We start from the raw sequence: 24507 nt of genomic DNA on the forward strand, positions 1-24507 counted from the left end.
CTTGATTTTGGATGTAAGATAACCTTTTTGAATAGTTGGGTTTTACACTGAAAGTATTGATTAGATCGGTTTAAAACGGTATTTAGATGAACTATAGCTTGAAGAAAGAACTTTCAGTCGTTCTCGTATGCGCCGTCTACTTTTGCAGTGCATCTGAAAACTGGCATCTCCGGCTATGAAACTCAAGTATAATTTTCACATTCATTTTTAAGTTTGTCAAAATATGATTTATTTTTAGTTGTTCACCAATTAGCTCAAAAAGATTTGTGCTTAATTTATTTATGTTGATCAATAAGCGCGTCTCTCTTACATGAATTTATTCTTTAATCCATGTTTTATTCTATTTTTGTCTTGTGGGACATTTCAGTGAAAATTATTTTTGAACTAGAATATGTGGCAAACTGAGAAAGTGCAATGACCGTGAAAACCCTAAATTTGATTGATGTGTGAACTGCAAGTTACCATTAGGGAATTTTGGTATGGGGAGGGGCTGGCGGGAAACAAGTAGCCAATGTCGCAGCAAAGTGAATAAAACATATATCCGTGGTCGTTTTCTTATTCTCTTATCATAAAAAAGCTCGGTTTCTGACAGGTTTAAGAATCTACATATATACGTCCTCCTCTTTAGTTAACTAAAGTTAGTTCGTTCGAACGTAAAGTTCAACAGAAACGAGGTGGAAAGAATACATATAGCAGAGTAAGGAGAGAAGCCGAACTATTTGGTACAAAACTTGCAAGTATTTAAAGAATGAAGTTGATTCAAGCAAGACTGACTTTCTATGTTGTTCTGTATTTAGTGTTAAAGATCGCTCACAGCAGAGTCGGTCAGATGGACAGCAGATTGCCGCAGTCAATTCTGGCAAGGTAAAGGTTATTTTGTATTATTTTTCATCATACATACATACATACATACATACATACATACATACATACATACATACATACATACATGCATACATACATACATACATACGCATGTTATATAGCAAATATAAGTTTGATTATGTGATCTAATTAAAATGTCTAATTCTTAAGCGTTATTCAGCAAATAGGGGCTCCGAAATTTTCGACCTTCAAATGTAGATACCTATAGGTGGCACATCTCATTCCTTAAAATGGGTCCTGGTGAACCGATGATTACAGAATTACTTTTGGTGAGAGTTTTCTCACTTGATGAATGGGTTACCAGCCTCTATCTTCATATCGATCTCATCTCCTAAGGACACCGTTGAAACGCTATGCCTACCGTATCACTGGCAAACTGAAAGTTCTAATTTAGCCAGCACTTTCTTGTCCTTTGGGATGGCGTTTAATTTTAGATATCGAACGTTTTTAACTTATGTTATGAATTAAGCCATAACGTGTTTCCAAAGACACACATAATTTTTATTTTTTATTTTAATGTGATTCAAATTTCTCAAGCGGACCTCGTTCATGTGCAGTGTTCAAAATTAAAAAGAATACTCAGAATCTGGTTTGCATTATTTATATTCATTACCTTTGAAAACAGGTATCCTTAGCTATCTGTTATTTGAAATGCAACGGAACTTTTATAAAAGTACTTTATTACTATTATTATTATTATTAGTAGTAGTAGTAGTAGTAGTAGTAGTAATAGTAGTATTGGGTGTCTCGCGTGGCCGAGTGGTCTAATACATTCGCCTTTACCGATCACTGCCAACTCACCTCAGTCTGCGTGGGTTCGAGTCTCGCAGTTAGCTAATAGGGTCATGTGAGAAAGTTCGCCAGTATCTTTCGAAGGTCGGTGGTACTTATCGGGAGTTTCCCAGGTTCTTCCTCCACCAGTTATACTGGATGACAAGTATCATGTGCTGAAAGTTGGTGTTAAACTCCAAAATCAGCAACAGCATTAGTATGATCAGTTGAGTCTATTTTAGGTGCTGTTGAACTATTTTTGTGTATGTAGTGGTAGAGTAGACTATGTCAACTATATCACAGTGACCTGCCTTTTGTGCTTGACTCCAGTTCTCTGACACTAACTTACTTCTGTGTCTTAAAACACCACACCAATAAATCTTCACCAAAAGTACAGAGGGACTTTGTTCGTCAATGAACCTTCTAAGAACGAGGGTTGGGACCTCTTATTTATCAACGAGTCTTCTATGAAGGTCATACTGGAAGTAAAACAGTCTATATTCATTTCCCAAGTGCACTTCATGCTCCATCTCACCCACCGGAACCTCCCTACATTGATTTTTGTTTTGAGGTTTTTACATAGGATTTTATTCGTGTATATACATAATCATACATAATAAAAGATACCAGTGGATACATGTGTCATATAATATATGTGTATGTATCTATGTATGTATCTATGTATGTATATATGTATATATACGCACACCACGTATTTACATGTAGCACACATTCGTACGTTCATTTACTCACTTTTGTATGATGGCACAAGTGTGGGATATTCGACAGGAAAACTGTGGATATGTACTGGATATATACTGTCTAATTACGTCAGATAATGGTGTGGCTGGACAAGCCAGGATATTGCACAAGTGTGGGATAGTCGACAGGAAAACTGTGGATATGTACTGGATATATACTGTCTAATTACTTCAGACAATGGTGTGGCTTGACAAGCCAGGATATGGAGCATGAAAGTAAAATACGCTCGTGTTAAAAGGAAATACGTGACAATAGGCAATAAAGATCGATGATTTAGAAGCAAAATGGTTACGTGTTATGTACTCAGATCTAATTCAAAATTTGATAACGTACCGAATAAACCAGATAAAAACCATTGGTCAAGAAATTCAATCATTTATTTGTAGAAAGATGATATTATTCTGCACCTTAGACTGTGGAGGAAATAATATTTATTTATTTATTAGTAACAGTTTATAACTGGACAATTATAAATATACGAGTTTAATCGCTCAGACCAAATTGCATATCTATATTCATGGGATAGTCAGAGGTAAAGGTTCTCGAACTCGGGTTTCGGGAACGAAGATTCTTTAAGAAAAACGCAAAATTTAAAGAAAGTGTAAAAGGTATTAGAGGAATTTCTTGACAGCTGTTTGATACACTTGATCGGAAAATGATGTAATGGATACACTAAGATGCGTTAAGAAAAGAAAGGGCATGTAGCTTAAATTCCACCACAAAATGAGCATAGCTTGGACTGTGAACTTCCTTTTGAAAACACATTTTCGTTTTCCTGTAAGATACGTATAATTCTGAAGCAAACATTTTTCAGTTTATTTCATTTATAATTGCTAAATAGTTTAAGTACGTACTGCATTAAAACTAAAACTTGGCTTGTTTTCTGTTAATTGTTTAAAAACAGTCATACACTTTTCATAACATTGTGGCACATACAGGGTGTGCGTATTTGGAATTACATATAAATGTGACGATATTTCTATTTATCAAAGTACCATGATGTTTTGAATTCCATTACAGACGCAATATACCATATGTCACTGAACAATGGAAGGAATACGATATTGGATTTAGAAACAAGACACTCTTTCCCACTTTTACGAAAACATACGGTGTTTAGAAATTTTAGAAAATGTTTATTCCAGTGAACATCTTGTGTTAAATTATTGCCGAAAAGAAAACAAAACCTATTTTTGATTGCAAATCCACGATATTCAAAAAGAGTGACCACTCCGATTTCGCCATCCCCACCCCAAAAAATTCCATATGGTTTACTAAGGTTAATTTTCGCTATTGATGATTCTGCATATTCTTTTACCCAGAATAGATATTTGTTTAATGGATCTGTCTGTACGACATAAACCCGTACTCTCATCCGCATAAATTGAGATCTTACAAGTCTATGTTGTACCTGGTATTTGTGTTTCTATTATTTCAACATTGGAACAGGTTTTGACAGCAAACCGTTTGTGAATTAGTTTGTAACGTACAAACAGAGAGTGAGTAATTACTCGCAATTTTGAGATCGAATGTTTCGGAATCTATTGCTGATAATTTCATAAAGTTTTAGCTTTAACTACTTTGAGTCCTGTACAATATTCTTGCATATTGTTTAAGCTTATGTTTGGATTTCATTGTGATTCGTAATGTTCAATTCTGAGTAAACATTCATTTAGTTCACTGTCAATGACTTTCTGGCCACAGAAGCGTAATTATAAACTCATGCATTAGTCAAATTTACATCAAAGAGACCTTTAAATCGGAGGGTTTCTTGCGGTCTTTAAGTGCTTGCAGAAAACCACATGTTAATGTTTATCTTTCATCAACCTCCCCAGTTCACTTATGTCCGAATTACACAGCCAATGGATCTGTGTTGATGAGTCACTCTTGATTAATGATGCCACAGGCGCTGCTTCCTACCTTCCCAGGTTCTGAGCCTAGCTTCCGTGTATAATTATTACGGACCCTTCCAATGGATTTTTATTTTAGGAAAACAACGACGTTATTGTAAGACCGAGAGTAGTTCTATTTTTCGCTGCTGGATAAGTCTGGATTCAGGACAAATGAAATTACAGATCGCAGCTACTTTGCACATGTAGTTATAACACTATCCGATCAATTATTGATATTTAGGAAGGTCACTGATTAATTCATTAGCATCATTAATTGTCTATATACAATCTTCACAAAATACTTGAAATCGGCCGCGTCTCTCTCTCTCTCTCTCTCTCTCTCTCTGTGTTTTTAAAAAAGCGCGACGATTAAACTCAGTTAATTGTAGCATGATGTTTTATGGTGAAGTGGCGAACTGAAAAATATAAATAAATACTGTTCTTCAACAGTATATATTTATATTTTTTAAGTTCGCCACTTCACAACAAAACATCATGATACAATTAACTGAGTTTAATCGTCGCGCTTTTTAAAGTCTTCACTTTGAATATTTTATAGACTGTTTTTTAAGTGAGTCACCGAATGATAATGCTGAACACCACAGTTTTATCCTTCACAAAATTGATCATTCAAGTACTGTTCTAGATACTCATTTGTTTACACCGTAAGCCAGTTATATTGTATAAAAACTCCCCCTCCCCCCTCCCCCTCGAGCCCCTCCCCCTCTCAATATGTCCTATTCTTAATTGTAGACTCAGTGACATGGTTACGTCTGTGCCTAATAATGTGTTAATCATAAATACACAAAATTTATCGTATTAAACGATGTGATTTAAGCACATTTGCAATGTAACAATTTTATACTTAGATATCAACGAAATGACGTATTCCTTTATAATCTTCGACATTCATCTTTTGTATGCATCCTATGCTTTTTTATTAGACCAGTTGCATTATTAACATTATAACCAGGAAATATCTTCCTCAAGTTGAAGATGACAGGAAATGAGAAAAATCAGCTCTTGTACTTCATTTAATATCAAAATTAGTATTTAGTTAGAATAGGATAATGACACATGCCACTCAGTCCTGTGAAAATGGATCTTAGTTTTATATTTACTAACCTAAGTCAAACTGGGCAATCCATCTTACATTCCGGTCCTAACCACGCAATTAAAATAATGAGCACCCACTGTTACGATAAATCTGCAAGTTATTTTAGCCTCTTAAAATAGCATGTTATCTAAACTGGAACACGTCATTTGATTATCGTACAGTGAGAAATGGAGTTGTTTATATTTATGTCGATTATAAATGCAATATATTTAAAATCTAATAATTCTCTACACATTTGAGAAAAAATGGAAGATCACTTTTTGGACCAGAGAGTCAGTGTTCGTTTCCTTTTCTTTCCTTTACCTATATTTTGAAATTGTCTGGAGCACAACGGAAAAAATACTATTTTATCGCATCGGTTATGACGGCGTGTTTTGTTAAGGAACCAACAAACAAAAACATTCTGACAAACGGACATATGGTACCGTATTTGTGATACCATTATACATAAAGATGAAGTAAAAGTATCGTGTGCCCGACTTAACACAAGCTGCAAAGAGCTACTGCAACATGTATCAAGTACTATGTTATTCACTTTTACAATGTATGCTTGAAAATTGACGTCGATACAAATACATTCAAAGGACTAAAAATTCGTTCTCTCTCTCTCTCTCTCAAAATATTATTCAGATAAAGCTGGCAATTTAAGAAAGTTTCGTAAGAATCAGCTTCGATTGCTTCATCAAAACAAGATCGATCGGATGATTTGACTATTAATACCTCAACATGAAGTTAACTTGCATCTCATCAAAAAGACCTTTCGTCCAAAATTTATGTAGTCGTTGAATAGCAACTCTCTTTCACACAATGAAACATGGTGGTTTAATAGTGAAAAGGGATCATGGTATGGTTTGATAGTGAAAAGGGATCATAATATGGTTTGCTAGTGAAAAGGGATCATGGTATGGTTTGATAGTGAAAAGGGATCATGGTATGCTTTGATAGTGAAAAGGGTTCATGGTATGGTTTGAGAGTGAAAATGGATCATGGTGGTTTGATAGTAAAAAGGGATCATGGCGGTTTGATAGTGAAGAAAAGGGACAATGGTATGGTTTGATAGTGACAAGGGAACATGGTACGGTTTGATAGTGAAAAGGGATCATTGTGGTTTGATAGTGAAAAGGGATCATGGTGGTTTGATAGTGAAAAGGGATCATGGTGGTTTGATAGTGAAAAGGGATCATGGTGGTTTGATAGTGAAAAGGGATCATGGTGGTTTGATAGTGAAAAGGGATTATGGTGGTTTGATAGTGAAAAGGGATCATGGTGGTTTGATAGTGAAAAGGGATCATGTTATGGTTTGATAGTGAAAAGGGATCATGGTATGGTTTGATAGTGAAAAGGGAACATGGTATGGTTTGATAGTGAAAAGGGATCATGGTAGTTTGATAGTGAAAAGGGATAATGGTGGTTTGATAGTGAAAAGGGATCATGGTGGATTGACAGTGAAAAGGGATCATGGTGGTTTGATGGTGAAAAGGGATCATGGTGGCTTGATAGTGAAAAGGGATCATGGTATGGTTTGATAGTCAAAAGTTATCATGGTATGGCTTGATAGTGAAAAGGGAGTATGGTGGTTTGATAGTGAAAAGGAATCATGGTGGTTTGATAGTGAAAAGGGAACATGGTATGGTTTGATAGTGAAAAGGGATCATGGTGGTTTGATAGTGAAACGGGATCATGGTATGGTTTGATAGTGAAAAGGGAACATGGTATGGTTTGATAGTGAAAAGGTATCATGGTGGTTTGATAGTGAAAAGGGATCATGGTGGTTTGATAGCGAAAAGGGATCATGGTGGTTTGAGAGTGAAAAGGGATCATGGTGGGTTGATATTGAAAAGGGATCAAGTTATGGTTTGATAGTGAAAAGCGATCATGGTGGTTTGATAGTGAAAAGGGATCATGTTATGGTTTGATAGTGAAAAGGGATCATGGTGGTTTGATAGTGAAAAGGGATCATGGTATGGTTTGGTAGTGAAAAGGGATCATGTTATGGTTTGATATTGAAAAGGGATCATGATATGGTTTGATAGTGAAAAGGGATCGTGGTGGTTTTATAGTGAAGAGGGATCATGGTGGTTTGATAGTGAAAAGGGATCATGGTGGTTTGATAGTGAAAAGGGATCATGGTATGGTTTGATAGTGAAAAGGGATCATGGTATGGTTTGATAGTGAAAAGGTATCATGGTGGGTTTATAGTGAAAAGGGATCATGGTGGTTTGATAGTGAAAAGGGATCATGGTGGTTTGATAGTGAAAAGGGATCATGGTGGTTTGATAGTGAAAGGGATCATGGTATGGTTTGATAGTGAAAAGGGATCATTGTGGTTTGACAGTGAAAAGGGATCATGGTATGGTTTAATAGTGAAAAGGGAACATGGTATGGTTTGATAGTGAAAAGGGATCATGGTGGTTTGATAGTGAAAAGGTATCATGGTATGGTTTGATAGTGAAAAGGGATCATGGTATGGTTTGATATTGAAAAGGGAACATGATATGGTTTGATAGTGAAAAGGGATGATGGTGGTTTGATAGTGAAAAGGGATCATGGTGGTTTGATTGTGAAAAGGGATCATTGTATTCATTGATAGTGTAAAGGGATCATGGTATGATTTGATAGTGAAAAGGGATCATGGTATGGTTTGATAGTGAAAATGGATCATTGTGGTTTGATAGTGAAAAGGGATCATGGTGGTTTGATAGTGAAAGGGGATCATGGTGGTTTGATAGTGAAAAGGGATCATGGTGGTTTGATAGTGAAAAGGGATCATGGTGGTTTGATAGTGAAAAGGGATCATGGTGGTTTGATAGTGAAAAGGGATCATGGTATGGTTTGATAGTGAAAAGGGATCATTGTATGGTTTGATAGTGAAAAGGGATCATTGTGGTTTGACAGTGAAAAGGGATCATGGTATGGTTTAATAGTGAAAAGGGAACATGGTATGGTTTGATAGTGAAAAGGGATCATGGTGGTTTGATAGTGAAAAGGTATCATGGTATGGTTTGATAGTGAAAAGGGATCATGGTATGGTTTGATATTGAAAAGGGAACATGATATGGTTTGATAGTGAAAAGGGATGATGGTGGTTTGATAGTGAAAAGGGATCATGGTGGTTTGATTGTGAAAAGGGCTCATTGTATTCATTGATAGTGTAAAGGGATCATGGTATGGTTTGATAGTGAAAAGGGATCATGGTATGGTTTGATAGTGAAAATGGATCATTGTGGTTTGATAGTGAAAAGGGATCATGGTGGTTTGATAGTGAAAAGGGATCATGGTGGTTTGATAGTGAAAAGGGATCATGGTGGTTTGATAGTGAAAAGGGATCATGGTGGTTTGATAGTGGAAAGGGATCATGGTATGGTTTGATAGTGAAAAGGGATCAAGTATGGTTTGATAGTGAAAAGGGATCATGGTGTGGTTTGATAGTGACAAGGGATCATGGTATGGTTTGATAGTGAAAAGGGATCATGGTGGTTTTATAGTGAAAAGGGATCATGGTGGTTTGATAGTGAAAAGGGATCATGGTATGGCTTGATAGTGAAAAGGGATCATGTATGGTTTGATAGTGAAAGGGATCATGGTATGGTTTGATTGTGAAAAGGGATCATGGTGGTTTTATAGTGAAAACGGATCATGATGGTTTGATAGTGAAAAGGGATCATGGTGGTTTGATAGCGAAAAGGGATCATGGTGGTTTGATAGTGAAAAGGGATCATGGTGGTTTTATAGTGAAAAGGGATCATGGTGGTTTGATAGTGAAAAGGGATCATGGTATGGTTTGATAGTGAAAAGGGATCATTGTGGTTTGATAGTGAAAAGGGATCATGGTATGGTTTGATAGTGAAAAGGGAACATGGTATGGTTTCATAGTGAAAAGGGATCATGGTGGTTTGATTGTGAAAAGGGATCATGGTATGGTTTGATTGTGAAAAGGGATCATGGTATGGTTTGATTGTGAAAAGGGATCATGGTATGGTTTGATAGTGAAAAACGATCATGGTATGGTTTGATTGTGAAAAGGGATCATTTTATGGTTTGATAGTGAAAGGGGATCATGGTATGGTTTGATAGTGAAAAGGGATCATGGTAGGTATGTATGCAGATTAACACGATATTTATTTTGCTTTGTCTACATTAAGCGCGATCGATTTGTAGGCTGAATTGGAGATATTGATAAGGGGAGAGAAAACGAAGAATCACGTTTCTGTCATGAATTTAATTTTCAAACATTTATACTTTCAGGAACATCTGCTACAAGTGCAAGACAACCTTCATTAATAAGTATACAGGGTAAGTTGATGCATGCAGTTAAACGTATATAGCCACCAGCTGCAAACACCAAGGTTTGGTATTCTGTGTTTGGTTAATGATATTTCAACTGCCCGCACAGCTCATGTACCTAATACTAGCTATATAAAAGTACACTAATTGATTATTATAAATTGTTTTGTATTTATCGAACAGTGTGATAATGTTACAACAACATATTAGTTTATACAAACGTACATTACATTGCCTAATGACAAAGAATTATTCTTGTTAATAAAAACCCCAACTGAATCCATGAACAATGTAAACAAATCAAATTAATTACTTCCCAAGATTGTCTAACTATGAACGTTGTAATCTTGTAAAAAAAATTACTGTGCAAGGTTTGGGCCATACTTGTATATTAAAGTACAATCCTATTGAAACAAATGGTCACAGGTTTTCCTCTTATATATATATATATATATATATATATATATATATATATATATATATATATATATATATATATATATATATATATATATATATATATATATATATATATATATATATATATATATATATATATATGTATGTATGTATGTGTGTGTGTGTGTGTGTGTGTAAGAGGTGAGTGTTGCATGGAACAAATGTATTGCAATATATTGCAATATGACATGTCTGTATTGCGATACGTATCAATACGTATTGGTCAATGATAGCATTTATGACTTGACTATTGATTATTCATATTTTTTACTGAAATGAGCAATTTCCTTCATTTAATAAAATAAGAATAAGAAAATGAAATCATCTTGCTTTTAATTCTACCAAAACACCCAGTAACTGTGATAATCACATCACCATGTGAAAACTTCTACAATCAAATGAGCACAACTACTGGAAAAGCTTTATGGAATTATTTTGCCTGATTAGAAAGTCTTCAAATCAAACTGATCTATAGATTCATTTCTTGCAGTACAATCATGACAATAGATAAACACAAGACAAACTACACATAATCATAAATTATCACATTGATTAATATCCTACTCTGATTAGAAAAAATGAATAATATAATAACTTAATAATATCAGTGATTCCGAACATTTCTTAGTTTGAACCTCAAAAACTAATTATTTAACAGGCAGCAGAAATAAAATCAAAGAAGAACCTAATTTGGATGACTAGAAACAGTATTTTTGTAACTATCAAAATTAAGCTAATAATATAATTTGATCACTGATGTAAACCTCTTGTTTTCGTCTATAATTTTCACCACTTATATGTATATTTACTCGAATCGGGCAAATAACATCGAGGGCGATAACGAGAACCAGAGTAAGCGGACACCTTGAAAGAAGGTACAATCCGCCAACCCACATACCTCTTGCAAGAAGAGGGGACTTTGTGTAACAAAGTTTGTACAAAGTGGACCGTGTGTACGCTTACATCTGCTAACATGATTGATTTTCAGGCCTTTCTGGGCAGCTAAATTTAAAGTGTGTGCATAGCAACCAATATGAATGTTGCATCCTGCGTCTGATGCTGCGAAGCCATACTTGAAGCATTGTCAGTTACCAGTGGAGGATTGGATGGAATTCCCCATTCATCAACAGCTGACAACAGAACTGCATCAATATTTGCACCTGTGTGACTCTCAGGTAGCCCGTGTTTGTAGCATATAACTCTGAAGTTTCCAATGAAGAGAAATAAAACATGCAGTTACTGTAACATATGATTCCGTTGCCCTGTACGACCAACTGTCAGTTGTTAATGCAAGTTTCGATACTAAGTGCAAGCATGCTTTTACGTCTTCCTTGACATGTAAATACATATCTGGGATAATTTTCTCCGAGAAGACCTGTCTAGATGGCACAACATATCGTAGATCAATCACCGATGCCATGTTTAAAAATCCTTTGTTTGATACAACACTGTACGAACGCAAATCTTGAATGATGAAACTAGCAATGGCACGAGTGATAGTTGTGGACCTTGGTGATGAAGAAGTATTTCGTCTGTGTACCTAGCATATCCGCAGTCTTTGGATGTCGATCTGAAAGAATACATACACTTTTAATGGACCCTTCGGCTGTTGCGTTAGAGGTTGTGTCACTCCGTTTGCACAGTACTTAGAGGTTTATACTTTTAATCCGTTCTCTCTGACACTATTACCCATTCAGATTAAGAGTTAAACAAAATAGCATAATCTTTAAACTTTAAACAGTTCATATTGTTTAAGATGCCAAAACGTTACAAAAGAGGCGTAAACAATGAGCAAATGATGTATAGACTTCTGCGATGAGGTTAAATGCAATTTCGTTTTGTGACGTGCTGCTTCGAATTTATTAAGTTTTGAATCGGGCATTGAATGTACAGCCAAAATTATTGTTTATTTGTGGTTTCATTTTGTTTTCTTAAGCCGTTTTACTTTGTAGTTGCAATGTACCAATCGGACTGCAGTTTAATGAAAGATTAATATTGCTGCATATAGTTTTGTGCCACTCTCATTAAAGCATGCAAATCTGTCTTCGTTTTCGATCATAGACTCAGGGCATGCCATTTCCTTATCAGAGAAGCCCCACGCGATATTTTGACATGCTGTCATTGGTTCAGGTTGGTTTCAGATTATTTGTATCGTCATAGACATATACAAATGAACTAAACCACGTGAATAATTTAGCTTAAAGGAATCATTCTGATACAATAATTGACCTCGACAACGTGCGTGAGTTTAATATGTATCGTATCAGATCCTCACGTTTCAGAGAGTACACGATTATAACTGAGTCTTCTGCGTGGAGAACAAACCGACCAATAACTATTTAAAGTGTAATATACACATACAAACTATGCACACTGTGAACGTTTCAGGCCAATATTATCGATGTTTACTATGGTAGATCTGTGCAGATTCATTTTTACTGATCGCCAGTGTCCTGTATATACAATATTATGCTGATATGTTTTCTTGTGTGGCTATAATCAATAATTAATATTGATTTTGCGTATTTATTTTGAGAGGATGTGTGAGAATATTATCTTAAACATTACAACGTATATATATATATATATATATATATATATATATATATATATATATATATATATATATATATATATATATATATATATATTGCACTTTTTCAGAGAAACAACGTGTCCAGAATACACGGAATCGTGTTGCCCTGGTTACGAGGGACGCAATTGTGACATTGGTAAGACAAAGACATATAGACACATACAAAAATGAGGTATACCAAGAAACACATGGTTGGCAGAGTGGTATCATGTATATGTATGATCAATTAGCTTGTTTACGAACACATTTGATATGATTTGGGCCTTTAGTATGCAAATATGCTACAGAAGAGAGAGAGAGAGAGAGAGAGAGAGAGAGAGAGAGAGTAAAGGAATTGCATCTGCCTATTTACAATTGACAAAACACTTTTACGTAAAATGTATACAGGTTTCTTCTCTCTCTTTCTCAATTGCTAGATGGCCAAATTTCATATATATATGAATTTCTATAACGGACATCGAATACATACATACATACATACATACATACATACATACATACATACAGACATACATGCATACATACATACATACATACATACATGCATGCATGCATACATGTATGTATGTATGTATGTATGTATGTATGAATGTATGTATTCGATGTCCGTTATAGAGGTACACATTAATATTTGTATCTAAGGAATTGCCATCTCTTGAAAAAGGAAAGAAGTAGAAGACGACTACGATGATCTTGATGATGGACTTTTATAGCTGTGATAACGTATGTTAAGTGTCTTGTGATTCTATATAATTTTATTATACTTTTCAGGATGCTTTGATTGCCGAAAGTTTCAACAACTCGAAAAGCGTTATGAGCTAATCTATTACAAGGTAACCCATAATAATTTACCTAGTTAAGTTGTGAGGTTTTGGTTCTTAAAACAAACCCACAAAACATAACGTAGAAACAAAATCAACCAACACTTTTGCATTATCGTTGTCAAACAACGCAATTGCTTTCTTCGTCTTGCTCGGATGCGGGCGGTCGTGGGCTCGATCCCCGGCCTAGGCATACCAAAGAAATACAAAAATGGTACTAACAGCTGCCTAGCTTGGCGTTCAGCATTAAGAGGTTAGTGTTAGGACTGGTCAGCCTGGTGTCAGGATAATGTGACTGGGTGGGACATCATGCTACATGTCTGCGGCATGATGCCCCAGCGCTAGACATCACTATAAACTGCCACACTGCAGACATCGTAGCGATATGACTGAAAAATTGTTAAAGCTACGTTAAAAATCCAAATCACACACACACACACACACACACACACACACAAACACACACACACATACATACACACACACATTCTTCGTCTTGTATATTTCTCGTTTATGGTTTTAGGAACCCGTTTCATTTTCACACATTCTCATATAAGTCTTTTTTTTTCCTTCGTATTTTTAATAGAGAAAAACTAACACTGCCAATGATACATAGTCTGCGTGCATATGCTTCTTCAATGAAATTAATTTAAAGACGCTTTTGTGTTAATCTGTCGTAATTTATTTTCCTATCATCGTGTAACATAAATGTACATGTATTTTGATGTGTATATATCTCTGCCCTATTTGTATTTGTTACCATATAGTTGAGCATTGAATATGGTGAAAATGTTGTTGTATTAAGTTTATATTGCCTTTATTGTACAATAATTCCATCTCCAGTGATAGTGTACATGCATGCCCATTGAGATAATAATACTTTGTAAATCATATATTGCATATTTCAGCCTGGCTGAAATCAAGTCATTGTTACTTTTCTGTCACTAATATTATGAAATACATTTCTTTTCCTGTATAGGCTGTACATGTATCGAGTTACTACATAATTACACATTGGTATTGACTTTGAATATAATAAATGGACTCTCTCTCTCTCTCTTTCTTTACATATATATATATATATATATATATATATAACAAAATGAGTGCTAAAATAATTTATTACTCAAACTTGTATACAGATGTTATTACCAAGTATTAATATCAATCTATATTGATGAAGTCGGTTGCACACACACACACACACAAACCACACACACACACGCATACACACACACACACACACACACACACACACACACACACACACATACACATATATATATATATATATATATATAACTTTTGTCTACATTTGTGTCACCATTTCTTCATTTCAGATTAAGTACTTTCAGGAAAAGCTAATGAAAAAGAATGAAAGCGACGAAGAACGTAATGAAAATAACAGAAATGGCACTGATGTCAGATCTAACAGTTATCGTAACGGAGTTTGTGCTTGTCAGATAGGACCACAGGGCGAGAGAGGTCCGACTGGTCCTCAGGGACCAAGAGGACCACCGGGACCTCCTGGGTTACCGGCACCAATGGGAAAGATAGACGCCAATGATGAAAGCGAGGGGAAGAGATCAAGCTGTGCGACTAACAATATTGGTTTATTAAGCAATGGTAGGGAACATTAATATCGTTCTACCTTTTCAAAATTGCTTTATAGTTCAGGACCGCTCCGGTGGCCTAGTGGTTAGAGCGTCCGCCTCGGATGCGGGAGGTCGTTGGTTCGATTTCCGTCTGAGTCATAACAAAGATTTAGATAAATGGTACTGACAGCTGTCTCGCTTGGCGCTCAGCATTAAGAGGTTAGTGTTAGGACTGGTCGGCCTGGTGTAAGGATAATGTGATTGGGTGGTACATCATGCTATATGCCTGCGGCATGATGCCCCAGTGCTAGATATCACTATAAACTGCCACACTGCAGGCATCGTAGCGATATGACTGAAAAATTGTTTAAACTACGTTAAGAATCCAGATCACACACACTCTATATAGTTCAGTGCACATCATATAAAATCAAGGTATTGGATAATGACTCTTATCCCATATGGATATTGCTAATTTTGTAGTACATATTGGGTTGAATGACTATGAGAGAACGTTAATTGCAAGACAGTACCATTAGAAACTGTATGTTTTATCATTTACATCGGTACACAGCAGAATATATTTGCTGCATTTCTATATATTTCTCTATATTCGATACAGGCTGATGATCACCATGGATACTTTAATCCTTTGTCAATTACCAAGAAATGCCCATTTTGATGTATTCCATTAATACACTTGGGTTGATTAAAGTGCCTGTCAAATTTGTATCGTCAAAGTAAGGTAAGGACTATTTCCAGAACGGGAAAACGTTTGGGCTGCCTGCGTCGAAGTTTTCACCTTGTCTTTGGATTATATAAAGGACATAACCGCAGAATTCTCGAAAATTATTCCGGAAAATCAGGAGAATAAGTTTAAGAATCATCTTTGCTTCACCTGAGGTGGTATTTGAAAAAATCTTTATAGCTTGTCTCATGCGCAGAGACTCTAAACCTTTTTTTATATAAAAAAACCCAGACAAACCTTGATGTTTTTATTTCCTTTCAGAGGAGAACCAGGAGCATGGGATATTTGTATATCCCATAAGAAAAAGCTTATAATTGATCGTATTGATACATATCAAGTTCCTTTTATTTCCTCGTAGGTTCAACACTCCATTGCCCACCTGGGCCTGAGGGTCCACCAGGGCCGAATGGGTCTCGAGGGGAGCCTGGACGGGACGGCATGCCCGGACAAAAAGGTGAAACGGGTGACATTGGTGAACCTGGTCCTCCGGGAAGTATAGGGCAAAAGGGATTCCAGGGAGAAAAGGGTGAAGTTGGTCCAAAAGGTGATAGTGGACCCATGGGTCCAGAGGGAAAGGCAGGCCCAAAAGGAAGCGATGGACCCCAAGGGCCACCAGGGGTGCCAGGAATAATGGGTAAGGAAAACCACACACACCTATGGTAGAGAGAGGCAGAGACAGAAAGATACTAAAGTTGTAAATCTCATTTTGATTTCAATAGTCACCTCCTTGTTTGCGTTTGATGTATCTACATATATTTCTCTATAGCAGTATTCCCATTCCCATAAAAGGAGTGTGTATGAAGTAATTGGTAGAGTTTGTGTCATTTGTTTGTGTGCAGTGAATTTGACTTCTGAACATGATTTGTATAGAATGTACTCAAAGTTTATTAGGACACATATCTAGAAAACTCACAAGAAATAAACAGAATGTCAAGACTTTCCATGTGCAGTTCAGGTAGAATTAACTTTTATATCAGCCTCGATAATCCGGACTATGTTTATCCGGAAACGTTGCTCTACGGATATATTTGGTGGCATTGTTATGACAAAGACGTACAAACACATAAAAACTAAATGAGATATATCTCGAAGCACATTTGTATCAACGTATCATATATTATGTATGATCAATTAACTTGTAGGACTACATTTTACAGTAAGCAAGCATGCAAAATCAGAGAGAGAGAGAGAGGAGAGATTTGGGGGAGATGATATATTGTGTACACCGGTTTGTTTATTTCGATGCACAATCCCAAGTGATGTTTAGGCGTCGAAGTTTGGTAAGTATTCGTATTTATCTTGCTCTCTAATTGTTACCATCAAGTTAAGGCAACTTCCAACTTCCGGTGGAGTGACATTAGTTTTCAAGCTTAATCAACTACAGTAATTTCAGTTTATTGTCAGTCCTTGCAATGGACAAACGATCTTATTACCTTACAAGTTTTAGTAACTAGTTGTGGTTTAATCAGGTTTACGCAAACTGTTTATTTATCATCATACGAAACACCACTTATGGTTACAACCAATATAAAGTATATGTATTGAGTTTAATCATAATGATTGTATAAGTATAAACAATCAGTTAAATGATATATAGCTATTGAAGTGGAGAGTCTTTGCCTTAAATAGGCTTCGAACTTCGATTAAGCTTTACTTCTAATGTTCTCCATAGGTAAGGCGGTAAAAGGTGTTATAAACTTTGCATCGGATGATAGTTTGAAATAATACTTCTATCTCTGTCTGGCATATGAGTGTAATAATGGAGGAAATGAGGTAGTAATGCAGGAAATGAGCGTGGTGATCCATGAACTATTTTGCAGATCAAATTTACTGTACAGCCCGACAATTATTACATTCCGAAATTTTGTGGATCACGTCAGGCACGCCACAATTCAGTATATTTCTATGTCTGAGACAAAGAACGTTGCAAATATAATTTACCGTGCACGTGCGCAAATTATAGCTATTTAAGAATATAAATTTCAATATGTAATAACTTTTTGTATTCTGCTTAAAGTTATGATTGGAAAAGGTAGCAAAGGAAATATATAACGAAAATAATTTCGCGGGTAATAATAATAATAATCATAACCATCATCAACATCATCATCATCATCATCATCATCAAATTGCACGTAATGGGTCAAGGAGTATCTAGATATGTGAAAACTGCCGCAGATATATGTACAAGGGTCATAAACGGTCGCAAAGAATTACGTAATATGCGTAAGGGTCGTAAACTGACGTTTGGCTTAAATATTGGGCAATTTGCATTTGGAGAATTAATTTGTTCAATAGACCAGATTCCCCACGAGTTCTCATTTACAAGAAGCCATTACAGTTTATTACCTGTACGTTCTGTTGCGTTCCACCACAAGCTGGACTCGATCTGTAGGATCTCTCTAATTTTTTACTAAATGTTCAGTTAAACTGTAGTGGTTGGAGAGTTTCGCATTGATTTTATTGCGAATGTTACTGCTGTGGTTCGTTTTTGGAAGTAAAAAAATGTTCTGTCAGCATAGATTTTGCTTATCAGCACCTCCGCTAGTCTCATTTCAAGCGTAGCCGGATTGAAGCAGTTGCGTTTAGTATGAATGCACATGTCGAAATGAAGAATTTGTTTTATCTGTTGAGGTGGCAGCTCGTCAGGAGCATATTCTGTTGACAGTCAGTTATTATGCACATCCGAAGTTTGGCTTATTATCATACCTTTAAGGAATGCAAATCATTTTCCCACGGTACTGCGCTCGCTTAATATGCAAAAACAACGCCCTGAATGGACTACTGCCTTCTCATTGGCCAACTGAAAATAAGTTATAAATAAATACAGGACGTCATTTTCTTTTAACCAATGAGAGCACAGTATTCCATTCAGCGCGTTGTTCTTGCATATTAAGCGGGCGCGATCAGGCATTCTTTAAAGATATGATATTAAGTCAAACTTTTGATAGGGATACACAGTCGAATGCCAGAGCTAAACATCGGTACCAAACGTATTACGCTACGCGAAATGTGGCTTGAAATAACAGCGTTTATTCTTAAATGGGTCGCGCGAGAAAGGAGAAAAGTGTCCTCCCTTGTAATTATTATATAGTACATGTATGACAGGTCAATTTTAAGCGACGATACAAGCACCATGTGCTCTGTAGTGTTGGAGTCTACAGTTAATTGTAGAAATAAAATGTATCACTCCGGTTTCTGAAAGCTGAATACGTTTTTATAAATAAAAAAAAAAATGTCCTTGTTCCACAATATTACATGAGCACACGTATTTTCCAGAAAAATAACAGAATTAATCCTTTTGAATCCAAGTAATTTGAAATAAGTCCAAACCAAGTAATTTGAAATAACCCCAAACAGCACAAAATAAAACGAACACTTTAACGGCCCAGCTTCTACTGATATTAATTTTCCAAAACATGGGTTATTTAGGCTTTTCAAAAAATAAACAAGGGTTACGCGATCATCTTCTAGAAGTTAATGAAGCAAATGTTACAGCTCACCTTTACCCAGTGTGACCCTGACGAAAACCAATCATTTTTACTTTAAGAAATAAAAAATTAAACAAAATTGTTTATATCTTAAAGACAAGGTTGCATCATGACCTTGGAAACAACCAATCATTTTAAAATAAAAAAGAACTTGTTAACAAAGGCTGCTACAAATTTTGAAACAAGGTCAGTATTTAGATCAACACCTGGTGTTTATAAAACTGACAGTCAATGTCAAATATTTTCTAAAAAAAATATCATCTCTAGTGAATAAAATTACATTACAATATCATGAAATGAAAAATAAAAAATTTCAAGCTGACAAACAATTAAAGTGAAATAAATATACATTAAATCAGATATAATTAAATCAAATATACATAACAATGTGTGTATGTGTGTGTGTGTGTGTGTGTTTTAGACACAAATCTAGATATCCAAGAAACTAAATCCTCACCCCTGCTTATAAGGTCAATGTGTAATACCTTTGGTATTTATTTGATTTCCGATTATCTTTATGTTCTCGTCATTATATAGAACACACTCGAAAAGCCATTTAATTTTACATGGAGAGAGAAAGAGGAATCCGAATAATAATATTTGTCAGGAGGAAGAATTTCGTTTTGTTTAACAACGTATTTTTGTTTTGTTTTCCATACTACCATTCCCAGGAGTTGACACAGATGTATTCAAGCGTTTCTTGGATGAATTTCGGGTAAGCAGAATTACACAGAGTGACTTTTGGATGCGTCTAGTCAATGATGGATGTTTACTGCCATAAGTAATGTCCGATGCTTGTTTTAGCTTATTTTCATTCGTTTTCATCACCCTACCTTCTCTATTTCTGTTCATTATTTTAGATTGTAGCACTGCATCTGATAAATAGCAACTGTATTAACTTATTACAAGTACTTAATTAGATATGTACTGAAGAAGTAAGCGAAATGATAAAGGTAATGTGGGTATGGACTAAGTACACAATTATATTGTTACCTGGAATTTACAAGTTAATTCTTTGCTTTTGCAAGGTACTGAGCTTTCCACATTACTATGATGTCTCCTTTAACGTTAGTGTTATTATTCTAGCCATGTGCCTTACTTCTTACTTCAGACGAGATCTGTTGTAAATACTGCAGGTGTATTTCTGACCAAAGAACAAATAGGTTTAACGGTAACATGTGCTCACCTCTGTACTAGTCAAAGGAAGTGGTGGTAAAAAAGTAACATTTAGCCTAATACAAGCCAGGTTAAATATTAACCAATCCAATTAAAACAGATATCCCCTGTCATAAGTAAAGTTTTGACAGCGACTGCTTAGGGGTCATCTTCTAGTGACCTATGTTATCACAGTAATGGCTAATTTTATCAGCCAATCAGATGAAGTATTATATCTTTGCGTTTGGGAAGCTGAGCAGTGTGGCTGAAGAGCATTAAGGTGTGCCGAACGATGTGATTCACTTTCAGATTTTTGAAAGCTGCATTTCCACTGGTTAATTCAAAGATCATCATAACATGACCCTTAAGTGGTCGCTGTCAGATCTTCACGTAGGACGTTTAGCAGGTTAACTTGTCATTGATATTTAAATGAATTATCATTATGAAGAAAATTGTATTTACAGTGACTCAACTAAAATTTCCCCTATGCATGTCAGGATCAACAACAACTAAGATAACAATGTTCAAATAGAAAGCAAGCGACAAAAGATGGTTAACAAGCCAATGCTAGACATAACCTACGTGATACTATGGTAAACTATAAACATGGAATGTTGTTCCTTATTTCAGATTCTTAGCCAAGAGTTTTCAAACTATAAAAGTAAAGTTCTAGAGCAGGAAGCAGTTATATCGGAACTGAAGTCCAGAAATAATTCCACAGGTGAGCATTCAAACTTTACGGAAGCAGAATAACATTTTGTTTGTGTAATTATCTCTATATTTCCGAATGCAATTTATATAAATTTGATTCACTTGATAACACACAGTGTATAATGAAATAAATTCAGTGCATTTTGTGGTCAAGACCCTTATATAGGATACAAATTTGCTGTTATGCCAATACTAGTTCTCTATCAATACTTATACATTAGACAGAGTTGCTGGATAAATTGCATTCAGGTTACCGCGCCTTTAAATCAGTGAATACAAAACTGGCCTTCTCTCAGGAAGTCGCAGTCCAGCAGAAATGCTCATCTTAAGACATCTTAAAGCACATTAACAATAACAGTCTGAACCCAAACATTACGATATGAGTATTTCCTTGTATAAGTAGAGAGTCTTGAAACGTTAGTGGAAAATACGGAAAATGGAGCGAGGTCGTTTCCATAGCATCCTTCTCCTCTTATCCCTCTCACCCTGCGGCACTTGTGCAGAGCTATAGGATCCGTCAAAGACTTTATTGTCTCCGATGTGCTACATTGTGTTCATAAGAGATCCCATATATTAAAATCCATATATTAAAGTTAGGACATATCTTACCTAAAGCATCTATAAAAATAGGTTATGTTCTAGGTTATCTTTCAGCTGTACTTTCGGTCATCTGCAAAACATCTCAGACGTGAAGTGAGCTTTGCCCGTGATTTATTTGGAGTGATTTTCTCGAAGGCATGAAAGACACCAAAGTATCAGTTGTACTTTTTAATAAATGCTCTCTTTTCAGAGCCCTTTTGATTTCTTCAAACGGTATGACCAATATTTGCCAGCAGTATATAAGTCCTGACTTTGTCATGTTGTTGTTATTGACGACGACGACGACGATGATGATGATATTATTATTATTATTATTTCTTTTTCTTTCTGGCAGCTCCTCCACCATCTCCATTCACCAAAAGCACGTTATCCAAAATTACTGAGAGCGATGTTGCAACAACTCAGGGTTATGCTATGGAAACTCTGGGTGATGTTACACCATCTACTGAGGATAATGGAATTACTTGGTCCAACTTTTTGATGGACTTTATGATACCAACCAGGAAGCAGACGACAACTGGAGGATGTTCTGACTGCAGGGAGAACTTTGAAAGGTACAAACAGATGATCGTGAAAGAAGGTTTCCAAGAACCGCCACCTTTAGCCCCTATTGGGACCCACATGAGAGCCAAACAATGCAGGATTCTCAACAAAATAATGAAAAGAGTTTGAATTCTCAGACGCTTGCGACCGTATTAATGAGGCGAGAGATCTAAATGCAAGTCTGCTTTTATACAAGTCCTCCAGAGTGACCATTTTACAGAACAGTAAGAGTGTATAGCCTCTGTGTGTTGTAAACTTCAACAACTGTTTAATGGTTACTATTTTTAATCCCTTTATCAATTTTACAGTATATGTCTAGTTCCTATTAGCATGAATATTGTAAATGTATTGAAATTTTCTAGTGATTTCTCAATAATCATCATTCAGCAAAAACATCAAGAATAAAATGCTTTTCATCTACATTGTTTGATTTTCTTTACTGTCACCAAATTTGTTGCTGGAAGCTAATATGCATATTAGCTTGGCCGACAATCATAATACACACCACGTAAACACGCAAAAACAGGACGAAAATGGAACGGAGATGGGTTAAACTTATAATGGCGGAAAATGCACAATGTTAATTCCGATTTTTTCAAAAATAGAGTCGAATTTGTATTTTCTATATGTTGCTTAGCTTTTGTTTTGAATGGTTTTTTTTTTTTGCACTCATAGTTTTAATGAACAATGGCAAATATTTACAAATATCTTTTGTCAACAAAATTAGAATCTTCTCTCATTGTTTATAACATATCTTATCACATTTTATAATGATGCAGAAATCAATCGGATAATATATTTTTGTATGCACATACGGTGACTTTGGGAAAAGAGCAGCGTGTTAACACACGCAGAGACGTTTTCAAAATTTTACTTAACTGGAAATTTCTTGTCACTGACTGATACATATTTCATCTGAAGAAATATAGGATATATGTATATCATTTATGTGTTGATTGTTCTTGAGTTTTAGAAGAAACAAAATGCAGCGACGTGCAAAAGTAAACTAGGAGATGGCAAAGTCACGCAAAGACAGGCCACGAGACGCAAAATGAGCGCAGAATCGTTATAGGGTAGATGTTTACTGAGTTACCGTGTTTGTTAAGCATTCTATACACATTCATGTATATGGAACAGCAAAGATATGTTCTCTGAACTTTCTACGTAGACATTGCTTTGTAAGTCCCACAAGTTGCAAGTATGTATATACTAACTGCATACCTGCGAATGCGTCGAAACATAAGTTTTCAAATATAAAGTTATGTGAATTATTATCATTCTTTTATATAAATGTTAACATATATTTATACTGAATTAAGTTTACCACATATTGTTGAAAATAAACTTAGATACCAAGAAGTGAATTGTATAATCAGTTATTATTCTAACAGCTATACAATTTTGACAAGCATTAATATTTATAGCATTGATTTTCAGTATATACTATTCAAAGATTAATAAAATAATTCTCACTTTAGGTTGTTTAAAGAGATTATATATTGATGCAAAATTTGACAAAACCGATGCAAAACTCAAAAGAGACACTTAAAGACAAAGAAAATATGCTATAAATGTAGATGTAAAATCATTTCGTTACAAATACAAAAAGTTGAAGCCTGAACATAAGTTAATTATTTCGTTTTATTCCTTGTACAAATTCACGTTAGAACTGAACATAAAAACATGTATACGTAATCAATTGCCTATTTCATTTTTGTGTCTATTCCTTCTGTGTTTTAAAACAAATATTTGACTTCTTAGATTTAGTTATATATGATTTGTTTTAATATTCATACAAAGAAATGAAAATTAAACAAGATAAAAGAGATTAAAATTCCCTTTAATCTATTTTAATATATATATATATATATATATATATATATATATATATATATATATATATATATATATATATATATATATATATATATACACAATGTATATTCAAAGCAGTTCAACATGAGCTCATTTTTGAGTGTTAACTTCATGTCTGTGCAACGGTTCTTCAGGTTCAACTTTCTGACAAGGGACTGATGCATCGGTACTACGAGGTTTCCATCTGGTGGTTTTGTGCCTT

General features: G+C 35.2%; 1 protein-coding gene across 1 annotated transcript; it reads left to right on the top strand.

Moving 5' to 3' along the window:
* Positions 1-591: 591 nt before the first annotated feature.
* Positions 592-22850, top strand: LOC149775261 (uncharacterized). Its single transcript, XM_089943865.1, has 9 exons — positions 592-864; positions 9673-9720; positions 12835-12902; positions 13538-13599; positions 14928-15213; positions 16289-16564; positions 20093-20136; positions 21207-21297; positions 22222-22850. Exons 1-9 carry the CDS (start codon positions 749-751, stop codon positions 22557-22559), a joined length of 1329 nt encoding a protein of 442 aa, XP_089799991.1. The 5' UTR covers positions 592-748; the 3' UTR covers positions 22560-22850.
* Positions 22851-24507: the final 1657 nt, after the last annotated feature.

The sequence above is a fragment of the Sinohyriopsis cumingii genome, chromosome 19 (genome assembly GCF_028554795.1).
Source record: "Sinohyriopsis cumingii isolate HCF-2022 chromosome 19, ASM2855479v2, whole genome shotgun sequence".
Taxonomy (NCBI): Eukaryota; Metazoa; Mollusca; class Bivalvia; order Unionida; family Unionidae; genus Sinohyriopsis; species Sinohyriopsis cumingii.